The sequence below is a fragment of the Egretta garzetta genome, unplaced genomic scaffold (genome assembly GCF_000687185.1).
Source record: "Egretta garzetta isolate BGI_Z169 unplaced genomic scaffold, ASM68718v1 scaffold16, whole genome shotgun sequence".
Classification (NCBI taxonomy): domain Eukaryota; kingdom Metazoa; phylum Chordata; class Aves; order Pelecaniformes; family Ardeidae; genus Egretta; species Egretta garzetta.
Genome location: NW_009260022.1, coordinates 4,459,211 through 4,472,278, shown reverse-complemented (window position 1 = coordinate 4,472,278; position 13,068 = coordinate 4,459,211). Strand labels below are relative to the sequence as shown.

At 38.7% G+C, this 13,068-nt stretch overlaps 1 protein-coding gene across 1 annotated transcript in view; it reads right to left on the bottom strand.

The window, feature by feature from the left end:
* The window catches only part of RAPGEF4 (Rap guanine nucleotide exchange factor 4), a 154,438-nt gene that overhangs the window by 76,091 nt on the left and 65,279 nt on the right, over positions 1 to 13,068 (bottom strand). The window contains exons 5-6 of the mRNA XM_035896222.1: positions 4,688 to 4,760; positions 3,543 to 3,607 (exon numbers count right to left, since the gene is read on the bottom strand). Of these exons, the coding sequence (XP_035752115.1) occupies positions 3,543 to 3,607; positions 4,688 to 4,760 (138 nt within the window). The remainder of the gene's footprint in view (positions 1 to 3,542; positions 3,608 to 4,687; positions 4,761 to 13,068) is intronic.

Genomic DNA, 13,068 nt, shown 5'->3' with positions numbered 1-13,068 from the left:
GTGGGATTTCTGCACACAGCCTGTGTGCACAGGCTTGCAGTTACACTGTAACAAGCCTCTAGTGAGCCAGTTTCAACTGAGATTTTTCAAGGCTTAACAACACTGTGTATTTTGTAGGGGGTCGCAAATGGCACTCCTTATGCCAGAACAAGCCCCAAATATCAAGCTCCTAGTCCAAAGGACAGGATTGCTAGTGTATCACTGGGAAAAGCTATTTAATATGTGCTATGCATTTTCCCCCAACCTCAATGTCAGAGAGGTTTGATCCATTTCAATTTAAAAATCAGCCAGAAGCATACTCTCAGCATGGCAAATTCAGCGTAAACAGTGAAAAAGTGGCCAAATTGTAAGAACAGGATCTTGTAGTAGGAAGCACCATGCAACCCTGCTGCCAGCTCTGCTGGTAATGCATGGAAACAGACCCACTACCTATTCTGTCTGCACGCCAGAACCCGACCTCCCCTGCGTTCTAAGTACTCTTCTGTATCTTTTCCAAAAATGTATTTGAAATTATTATTGATTTTGTCATTTTGGCTTTAGAGTTATATTCATCTCACAGATCCAGCTATATCCAACTGTACCCCATGAGAATTTTCAAAAACTAGAGCTAGAGAGACCGGTGTACAGATATTAGGCTGACTAGTTAAAAGACCGAAGCTGTGCTATTTTCCCTTATGTAAGCCAGCTTCAAATTGACTTTGTTTCCATTCCCCAAAATATAACTGAGGACAGTAGCATACTCTGTCTCAGTATTTTATGCTCAATTTAACTGCTGTATTGCATTAAATGATGTGCAATAATGTAACCCTAAATGCAAATGAATTCGTGCTTGGTAAAAGAAAATCTCTTTGCTGCCTTCTCCAAATAGAATTTTTTAATAGATTTTAATGAACTAGGAAAACCAAACATCCCCATATGGTGAGAAAATTTCAAGGCATGTATTAAAAGAAAAATCCTATGTTACTCATCAAAAACTAATAGATGTGACAGGAGAAAAAAAGTAAGCTATGGAGATGAAACTCAAATAACTAGCGAATATGGAAAATCATCTATTACAGTGCTTTTAAAAGACTCAGCACAGGCTAAAAGAGAAAAACACACTTTTCAGATTTCAAGAGTGGAATATATTAAATTTCATTTGAAGCAAATTATTTATAGTTATAAACTTCCCTGGAAAATTAAAACAATGCACACACTCCCTCAAATAAATACATCATTACGATGAGAATTACTGAAGATGTTACCTCCTTCTGTCTAAGACTGTAAAGTTTTCTTACCATATGAAAGACTTTGAGGAACTTTCTCTGAATCTCAGAAAGTTCCTCACTCAGTCTTCTTCTGGACATTACAGGGTAGCCTGCAGGCCTCTCTGAGCTGTATTTGCTACCAGTCCCACAGGCATCACCCTGGCAATCTAATGATATAAAGTAGTCTAAAGATGTCCTGCAAACACTCCCCTTTCCCTGGATGAATGCCCTTCCCTGATGCAGCAGCCATTCTGACACTCATATATCACCCTAAAATAAGCAAAACATATAAAATCTACGAACACAGGTCTGTTTTCTGGTACCCTGTTATTTCGTATTTCGAGTAGCTGGCAACAATTTTGGGAATTTGGCCCTGCAATCCCAGTACCTCCCTGATCATTCAATACTGACTGCAGAGCATGAAGACCGACACGTTGTGTAAGCACTGTAACAGTTGTACAGTTTAAAATTGGAGGAATGAAGCTTGCTCGCAGTAAACAAAATACTTGTGTATTTATCTCTGATGCACTTACCTTTCACTTAGCACAATTAAAGAGAACCAGGGCCATACAGCAAAAAGACAGAACTAAGATTCATGAACCATTTCTACGCTGTGTAGGTTCTTCTGCTGCATTTGTCATGGGACTGTCTGAGCTCCTCCAGGATGAAACAAGGTGACAAGCATCTGTCACATATTTACTCCGTCAGCTTCTCTCCACAGGAACGTGTACAGTGTGGGAGGCAGAAGGATGGCTGTTTTGTGTATGTGTCTTGGAAAGGAAGTTAATATGGTTTGCAAAGGACCTCATTCCTGTAGAAGTCACTGAACAGTTTGAGCCTTCCCCAGCCAAGTTCTGTCTCCTACCCAGGTGAACATGACTTTGTGCAGCAAGAGTCCTGTTATGCTAGAAATGCCCAGCTGTACAGGGCAGCGATATTAATTACTAAACTTTGCTCAGTTTCTAAAATACTTTGTATCTGAAAGTGTATGCCACCCTTAGCTGAGCATCACTGCCCACTACCGGGGGGAAATCACCTTCTAGGAAAGACGGATGTTTGACCTTGTTACCTCTATCTGTTACCTCCATCCGCTTCAGAAAATACATCAAAGTATTTTAGTTTGGATTCTACACCTGATGCTTTCAAGCAAGACCTCCTGATCTGGCTTAACTCCAAGCATAACACTGAAACACCAACACCTTAGAGAAGCACTGAGACTTAACTCATAACTGTTTGTAAAATGCTTATAGAATGAAAGGTGCTGTCTAAGTATCTAAGAATTATTACTCAGTGCATGGAAAAATGTTTATTTTCATACAGGATAAGGCTGTCGGGAAGTGGTATAGCATTAGTGAATAAGACTCTAAAAAAGGAACTGCATACCATTACATTTATACATTTAATAAAGGCTCAATGTGACAATTAAGAAAGGCCAGTACCCTTGAGGAAGCGGGACAGACAGACAGGGAGAGGTGGAAGTAGTTATTTTCGCATTAAGGAAACATGCTAAAATATTCATTGTCTTTATCTGCTGTCAAGAGATGTTTTTTGTGTAACAGAAATACCTTTAACCTTTTAAAGACATCACACAAATGCATCCAGTTAAACTCCCATGTCCAGAAAGAGGGCATCCAAGCATCTGTTTATTACTGTAACTTTTCTAATCCTGCCATAAAAAAATCTAAAAGTTATTAATCTTTACAGCAATGCCTGATACTATTTCTTCCCACTATTATAACCACTTTAAACCCAGCATAGAAATATTCATGAGTTCTTTCATGCGGGTCCTCATCTGGTGAGACTGAAGGCACAGAACTATTTTACAAAGGGGAACTGGGACGTAAAGCTGCTCTCTGAACACAGGAGAAAATTCACCCTGAGCAAAGGTCCAGAACAATGTCTATGCATCAGTTAAGACTCAGTTAAGCCTTAAAATAGGATTTAATTATGAATTTTATGATCCATTGGCTATGCACTGGTCTTGTCACAGTGCTGCTTTTCTTCTTTACCCTCAGCACCTTTCTGACAAAGGCAGGATAACCAGATCATAACACAAACTTCGGCACCAGTACACTTTCTCATAATGCTGATCCTGAATCAGTTGCTTTCTCCAGTTACATGATAGAGCATCTTAAAGCATCCTTATAATTTGTATACTGTACTCACATGCATCAACTGCATGCTTTGCATTTGCACCTGGTTCTTTTCCATTTAATGCGGTACTTTTGCATTTTTCATTACAAATTCCCCCCTCCCCCAAATGAAAAAACAAAGGCAAAACTAGATGGGATTTACCTTACTACAATTTTTAGAAACTTGGCAAAGAGCACCGCCTGACATACCGTCCTTATCTGGCATTCCTAAAAAAAGAATACTTAAAATAAATACATACTGTATATTCTTTAAGTAACACTGCAGATAGTTATCAACAGAACAGGGAATTGGAGGGTTCAATACTTTGATAACATATGCATTAATCTATGATTTTTTAAGAGCAAACCAGATTTATTCAGATAAATTTTTTTCTCCTGTGAACACAAAAAAGGCAAAAAGCTAACATCTGTAAATACTAGAAACAGCTTGCTAAACATAGTACTTTCTCACAACTTAATATTTGAAGTATTTATATAGGAATTATTTGTATTTTTTTCATTTAAAATTATCTGTGGTTTAATATCTGAAAGTCAAACATAACATGGAGTTTGCACTAACTAGCATTGCTACACTATACTACGCTATGCTATGCTATTGTTTCACAAAGAGAACATACTGAACACAAAACATATGGGACAAAATTTGCAGATGCAATTGCTAGCCATCAGATATTGTCCTGGCTGGCATCTAAATAATCCTCTGGCAACTAAATAAAAGTACTGTGATTTACAGACGTGATGAGTTCCAAAGGCTGCCCTTGGATTCATGTCTACAGCACTACCCCACAGTTTGGCAGGTTCTCATGAGGCAGAGACATACCCAAACTTATATAGCTATGTAACTAAAGTCAGACAGCAGCCCGTTTAATGCAGGCTGTCTGCCCAAGCACTAACCTGGGTTCCCAAACAAGTTGTGTAGCCCATCCTAACTAAAAAAATAAGCCAGTTGGTTATATTTATTTTACTAGCAGCACTCATGGCCATGTTCCATGGAATTCATGTAACACCTATAACCAGTTAAATGTTACATGATATCATGCAGTATGTTTTAGTCAATAGGCCTGGCTTGGTGCAGATTTGTGTAAAGCTCTGTGTACACTGTTACACAGTTGGGAATGCAGTTAGGCAAGTTCCAAAGTACTTCCTACTATATGCAGTATTAATAGTGTCATAATACTGAATTGAATTTAACATTTAAATTCCAACAGACAAAACCAGAGGACTTTCATCCTCCCCTTTCTTCTCTTTTCTTTTTCTAACATCTGATGTCTACCTTCTCATACTTACTGTCATTGTTGGAGCCGGTTTCCATAACACCATAAGGAGGAGTGAGAAGTCCAGACATATACTGTCGATATTTCTGAAAGACAGTGATGGCACATTTGGTCAGGTAGAGATGCAAAAAGCCATTCAATGCATGATGTGGTATTTGCATTTGTGTGTCTGCTGCCTTGTGCTTCACATACACACAAGCAGTCTAAGGCAGTCAGACATGTCTTTACTATTAACACTACAATGCCTGCTTTCTTGACTGGAGCACACTGCCTTTGTTTTATCAAAAGGTGTGTTAAAACAGTTCCCTCCTTCATCTTCCCCACAGCATGACTTTGAGGGGTCGAATAAACCAACGCTGTACTTAGTTGTGTGATTTCCCATAAAGGCTGTTTTAAAGCTCATTTGAAATTACACTACTCAGCTGAACTCAAGCTAGAAAGCTACTTTCTTGTAGGGATGGAGACATGGCTGTTAACTAAGGATTCATGAGAATCATGTACCACTACAATTTTGGTGTTAGATTTGAAATATATAAGAATTGGTGCACTACTAAGTTCGGTTTTCAGAAAGTACAAGGTTATGAAACACACGAACCCAGCACCCCGTGTTATGTATGTGCGCGCGCACACACACACACACACACTGTATTATCAGATGAAACTTTGTAACTGTAAAAATAATGTCCCTTGTACCATTGTAAACTACATAATTGTAACTGATGTCAGTAACTGGTATTTTTCTTCAGTGAATGTTGGTGACATGATCAATAAGGTTCAAAGCTCCGTCTAGGGCTTAAGAAACTCACAGAAGCTAAAAAATAACACCAAAGGAAAAAACGTCATTTTATCAAATACAAATCATTCAATGAATAAGTGAGACATTGTTGTTTTCAATCATACTACATTACTGTCATGCTTAAGGATAAACAATTATAATACCCTTTTAGAACTGTCACAAAACAAGCTTGTGCAACAGGGGTGCTGATGATCAGCATAAACAAAATGTGTCATGCAGTCCTTAGGGTGTGCAGTGAGCTGAACGTGAACAACCAACCAGCTGAAATTCATGTAGGTTTCAACTAAGCACACGTAACAATCGAGACAGAAAATTTCCCTCATAGTACAATTTTAATTTAAACGTTTTATCCTCTGCTCTATGGAGCTGTTCGGATGTATTCACTTTTAAAATGTCTGCTGGATTTTAACAGATGCTTGAATTATCCTTTCAACATTTCTTTTTCTTGGATAAAGATATGAAAATATCATCAATTCTAGCACTAAAGACTGCATGTCTTGCATTCTAAATAATAACAAAAGCTACAAAGATTACATTAATCTTAATAATCCAATCCTATTTTTAGACAAGCTATTACATCCTAAAGCTTAGTAATGTATTATTTAAATCTCACCCATAATCCAGCTGAAAACTCACAGGAGCAAAACTGTGTTATATCACTGGTCAGTCACATGAAATAAATGATACTCCATTAGATAAAACTCTCCTATTTTCTTTCCCAAACCATTCACTTTCCTGTACCCTGCATCTAGTCCTATCCCTGGAACTCAGTGAGAGGAATAACATGAGAAATAATTATTTTCTCAGTTCAACTAGTAAACCACACGCATAAAACACGGGAAAAACTCATTTTGGTAGGCCAAATGTAAAAAAAGGAAAGCATGTCGCAAGGGATTGAAATAACATTTTATTCAAACAGTAGATAAGCGTTATGTTCTACCTTCTACTGAATTTGGTCTTGAAACGTGATTTAGAAATGGAAAATGGAAATGTTTCATTTGGGATATGATAAAATCAAATTTTATAGGTTTTTTTTCTTTTATTCTTCCTCAGCGTTCAGATGATATTTGTTTCTTTTCTCTGCTTTTCCCAAAATAGCGTTTTCCCAGAAATACATTGCTAGTCCACATTTAGTCCACCTTGATAAGGAACTCGAATTGTAGGAAGACAGTTATTTTCTCTTTTATTTCGTATACCATGTTCACAGTCATCATACACTGCATGGCACTTTCCCTTCTGATTAATTCCCTAATATTTTTCCTGATTATTCTTCTAATGAAACAAAAAATAGAACACAGCACATAATTTTCAAAATATTTTGGGGCCTAGCTTAACAAAAATACCTACAGGTAGAATAAGCCAGAATTGCATATAACACTTTAAAGGAGGCACCTAGCCCCCTTCAGCCCCACCTCACGCTCAGGACGCCAGAGCCCACCAGGAACAAAAGCACGGGCTGCCAAGGACTTCAGCTCTGTCATCTTCACATGAAGGTCCCACCCTGCCATGGGATGAGTTTGATACAGCAAGCCCAGTGAGCAGTGTTGCCCCTGAAGGAGTTCAGGCAGCATTACCAGAAGAGGCATTAATTCAAGACATGCCCTCAGGAAGCTCAGTTGTTCAGACTCCTCCAGGGGACCTCTGCATAAATGAAACCTTCTATATCTGGGTATCCGGAAGGAAGGCTGATATGACTGCCTACAAACGGTCTCCTATGAAGATACCTCAGTGGGGTGCAGGCTGACATAGGAGGTATAATTTACACCTAAAATTGTGTCACTGCATCAGCCAAATTAAATGTCAAGGGACACTTATTTGTCAAGAAGTCAGGGAAACACTGTTTGCTGGGAAACCTACGTATCCAAAGAAAGAATAAGCAACTGCACAAAGATTCACAGTATCAGATGGAGTAATGAAGTTCCAGGCATGAGATTTCTCAAAGCTGAGCTAATGAGGAAAACACAACACTGACTGTGAGACCTATCTTGTTACTGTAATGTCTGTAAATGAAAAGAAAATGCAATAAGTTAAATTGTACTGGTAGGTGGCATTTAAAATAATCCTGAAGATTAACAGACTAAATATTTACAAAAGGCTTTTGAAAATGTATTCCACTGGTGGTATGAACTCTGGAAAGGCTTTCCTTGTGAAAGACAACAACGGCTATCAAATCATCATAAGCTTGTTTATTACCAGAAGTCTTCAAGTTCTGTAAATCCAACATGACAGCAGGTTTTAAAACTACACTCAGTGACCTATTCACTCTGCCTTCAGATTTCTACCAATTTATAAACTCTATCATGCAACAGCTTAAAGATCAGACACTTCTTGCATCTAATCTGACAGCACGAGTAATAAAGACAGTATTTTTTCTTCCAGTTACTGACCGCCTCATATCCATGCAGTGGTGAAATTAACACGACCTTTTCAGTCACTGCTGTAGCCTAAAGCACAGAAGAGCGCTGACAAGGAACAGCTGGGGATGGGAGAAGAGGAAAGAGAATCACATGCTCACCTTACTGGGGAGGTGCTGTGGGTGAATTTTCATACCAACAGTTTTGAAGACCACTCACTGTCAGGCTTTTCAGTGTGTTCCTTTGCATGCTCTTATTTAGACTTTATTTGCAGTTAGCTGCAGTTAGTCTCAGAGGTTTTCATGACTGCAATAAATTTCCTTCTACTCCGTGAGCATAATTTGGTGTAATTTTATATGCTAATGTTTAGAAAGGCAACTACTATGATTCTGATGCAAGCTATCTCTAAATTCCTTACAAATTTTTCCAGTGTACACAAGGATATACAAAATATGTCTTTGTAGTTAATCCCTCTCTTCTGCTGCAAGTACTGAAGAGCTAATACCTGTTTAAAGGGAAAGAAGGAGCAAAAAAGGAATCTGTACAATACAACAGTCCAAAACAAGACAGGTAGGTGTGAAGAAAATAGATGAGCCTTTGTTGTCTTCCACGTGACTCAGGACTGATGAAGGGAAGACCTCCTGGGTATAAAGCCTTGAATGCAAGTTCCACACCAGATACTCCCCCGAGCGCAGCAGTTCTCCAGTCTGCTAAGAGTATCTGATGGGCTGTGTAATAAGGACTCAGGCAGTGATGGCTTGTAGCACTAGGGAGTCAAGTCAGGCTTCTGATGCTTCCCCACCCCAAGGTAAACCCACATGTGGCCAGATACTAGGAAATTAGTGTCTTGTAACACTGGAGAAGGTTTTGTAGACCACAACAGGTTGAATACATGATCTCTCTCTTTCTCCTTCTCATTATCCCTGACTCACAATCTCAACTCATAGTGTCACTTTTGACCAGATGTACTTCTGCTGCCTCCTGTTCTGCCTACCACTGGCAGCAGAGAAGGTGACACATTGCATGCATTACTTGCAAACTTGGGAGTAACACAAAATAATTAATTTCAGTTGTAGAAAATCCTAGGCCAAACATCAAGGTGGCCTTTCCACACACACTTGTGTAACTATTTTATTAGATGCTGTTAATTCGACTATCTCCTGAGTTCTGCAATTCTCCTGTACTAGCTGTCCATACTCCTGTAATGGTTTCTCTTGGGGAATATATGCTGTAGCTTGACAATGTGAGCCAGCTTCTCTGTTTTCTTTTGATGATAAATAATTGATCTCTGATGCTCTCAGTACAACTCTGTTCTTCCTCTAAGTTGGCTGTGCCACTCATACCATTTTGGCAATGAACCACCTCCCTTGTGAGCATTACTCACAAAGGTGCAGCACTCCCATGGTGCATTGTTTCTTCTCCTCTTTTCTCCAGAACAATAAGGAGAGATGTGAAAGAACCCCTGAAGATCTCTGGACCCTCTTGTCACCCACCAAACCAAGCAGAGATTGCTGTCCCGAAGTCTACATCTTTGCCTTTAGATCTGATGCTCCAAAGATTGCTCTTCACTGACAGGTAAAATCTCAGGTGATCTGCCTGCTCTCCATTAATGTTTTCCAATAAAATGTGCCTAATGTTCTTACAGAATTTCACAAAAAAAAAACCCCAAACCTGATAATCATATTCATAGTTGTTTTTAACCCAAATCTTGTTACAAAGGGCAAACCAAACAACACACTTGCTATTGCCCAATAGTATGTGCAGAGACCCACAGAAGACTGGCATAATTCTGATTTCAGGTACTGCCTTTTTAGTATGTTTACAAATTAGTAATCTTATGTCTTCTAAGCAAGCTCAATTAGAAAATTTCCATACATTTCAAGCCAATGCCACTTAACTAGATACCACAAAAAGGACCTGACCCATGGCTGTTTAACACTGGATAGTAAATAACTGCTTGAAGCTGGTGCTTCAGTGTAGAACACCAAGTATCCTGCATATTACTAAATACTTGCCTTTGTCATTCACAGAATATATATATATATTCACTGTCACTCACAGCATAGGTAAGAAAACAGAATTGAGGTATTTCTAAAAGAAAGGATAAAGACAAAAAATAATGCTACAATAGCAAAAACATATCTTTATGTATTGTGGAAAAACAGAAAATAAACCATGTGAAGATCTTACCACAACTAACTGAGCAGAGACTGTTTTGTATACGTCAGTCTATCAAGTCATTAAAATGAGATCGACAAGGCCTGAAATAGCAGAAGTGAAGTACCATTTAGTCATATTTAGATAAAATAAATACAGGAAATGCCTCTACTGAAATTGCTGAATCCTGATCCCAGAATTAGTACAGTTTATATAACAGCAGATGAATCTGCATATTTTTCATTTATTTACCTATTTACCATCTTCTGAATGTTTCTGCATGGCTCTAATCAACTATGCTTTAGATTTTATTTGATCTCTTTGTTTTGGAGGCATATATTTTTCTGTCACATTCCCACTTAAATCAATTTATCGTGCTTGAAAAGCTCGGTGTGCAGAATTTGCTTGATCACAGAATCCCCTTGAGTTTTAGTCAAAAAGAAAAATGCACCCAGCTCCCTGAAATCATGCCAAATAGCAGGCTTGGCTACCAGATAGAAACCCGAAGATAAGACTGCACTGCAAAAATCAAATCCAAGGAAATTAGAGCATGAGCAGTGATTAAACAAATTACACAGCCTATTCTGCTCCATCTAATTTAAATATAGGAATGACATCATGCAGCCCTCTGATTCTGTCTCCTAGAGGAATCCACTCAGGAAATGCAGTTGGGTGGAGACAGGATCTGGTTGGGAGGGGTGGGAAAGATTGCATATACTTAAAAGAGGACAAAGAAAATATATATAAGGAACAAACAGTCAATTTGATTTATGTGTTTTCTTTTACTACACTTGTATAACCATATGTATTTACAGGAAAAAATTAACAATTTAACGGCCTTTAACATGAAGTTCAAGTTTTCAAAAGTGGCTGAAAAAGAGCATTATACAATTTCGTATTTACTTTTTCACAGTGATATCTGTGTTGAATTTGTTCACTTTAAAATCAGATGATGATGACTGTCAGCAGCAGTGCTTCAAACTCAATACAAGATCAAAAAATCAAGCTGTGCTCTCCTTTCTTCCCCTTTCATTATCACTTGTAGGAGAGAGGCAGCAAATCACACCTTAGCTGGAATTTTCTGAATGATGCAAGTGGCAGAACAGAACCTCACTCCTCTTCAAACTGTTCTGCGATGCTAACAATTGTAAACCTGCATCTTTATTAGCAAGGCCAGCAGATACACCTTGAAAACAAGGAGCAGAACTGCTAAGAAAAAGGTACTATTTTAACATAATTTTTCTTACCACTACAGCCAACCTTTAAACCTACATTGACAGCACGTAGATCAAGCTAAGCCTGGCATCATCTCATGGGACATTCACAAGGGAAACCTGTTCCAAGAAAAATTTCCTGAAGTTCTGAGCACAAAATATTTCCTTTTACCTTCAGGCAGTCACACCTCCTATTTTCAGATACACTATTTTAATGAGGGGAGAAGCAAAGATGCGCTCTTTCAGGTGAGCTCACCCTGGGTGTGCTGTGCAAGAAGACAGTGTAAAAGGAAGATCAGAGACAGGTAATATGATACAGGATGAGGCTGGCTTTGTTCAGCTCCTCACCTGGGCAGCTACAGGCTGCCTCCTACACTATTTCTTCCATATGGTGTGCCGCCCTGAAATGATCTTTAGCATTTCTCTGGAGTAGATCTTCAGCTAAGACAAAAGGTCACACCAGGAAGACATTCATGTTTGTAAACTGCTTTGACAGAATGGTAAATTCGGTAATTGCAGCAACATACGTGTCTTGTTTCTGATCACGTATCTTAACCTGCAGAGCAAGCAAAAAGCAAAGATCGTGTGTACTAGAGAAGTTGGAAGTCAGCCAGAGCCTCTAAACCAAGTTATTGTTCCACCCTGGGGCTGTCACCTTGCAAGTACAGAAGGCCTGATACACATGACCAACATATCTTTGCATGAATGTTATGAAAAAGGCTTCATCTGAAGAAACCTATGTGGAACTAGGAGATAGAGAAAAGCTGCAAACCTCCCCATGCAGGCTGTGCTCTGACACTGGGTTGAAGTCATGCTCCTTTGAAGTGAAATTCTGTAAGGTCACCACAAGGTCTCTGCAGTACTTAAGCCCTAAAAATAGGTTTTAAGTGCAACTTAAATAACACATTGGCCTTATGTTGACACTGTGTGCAAGCAGTGGCTTTATCCATTGTTCATAAACAGCTTCTTTTCTTCTCTCCCCTCCTATCTTTTTACAAGTAGATTTGAAACAAATAAGAAGCAAAATGGTGAGCTGATCTGTAATTCTGCTTTTCATGTTTACAACCTCTAAGCACAGAATTATGTTGGTCTAGAAACTTGTTTTCATTTGGAAGGAAACTCTGGGTTAAATATTAATTCCTCTACAATCAATATAAACCTCTTAATGAGTTCATTGGGGTTGGTCTAATGCCGTGCTTTTGCTTCTCGCAGAAACAAGCACATACCAACTTCCAATACTCTTCTACTATTGGAGGCTTCCTTTTCATGGATAATTCCTCAAAGTGGTTGTTTCTACTCAATTGTGCCTAGCAATACTGAGGATATTTCATAAGTGTAAATAAGTAAATATACAAGGGAATTTTCCTTACAGCATTAGCCTTTCTTCAATGCTTTTAAAATATTATTTTGATTACAGTGTGAGCTGGTTTAAAAGCAGCTTGTGTGCAGCTCACTCAGTAACACTGCTGGGAAATCAAAACAAGAAGTACAATGCAAAATAAAAGGGGAAAACCTAAAGACAAACTAAATAATTATAACTCAGGAAGTATGATTTAACATCGTCTACTCCTTCTAGTGCATGGAAAAGAGTGTATTCCGACACAGAAAATCACTCACCATCAGATTGATGTCACTTAACAGGACTCCAAAATACCTGGGCCTCCAACTCAGCCAGCAGTCCGTGCAATGGCACCACACTGGAATTATGTTACCATTATAAATCTCTCATGGGTCCAGCTGCTCAAATCCAGAGTCCATTTCACACACACTGTAGTACAATAAATGCTGTCTGTGGCACTTCCCCACCAGAGTTCACAATAATATTTCAGCTATTTTGTAACACAGTGTTTAGTTATATTGCCTGTCCACATGC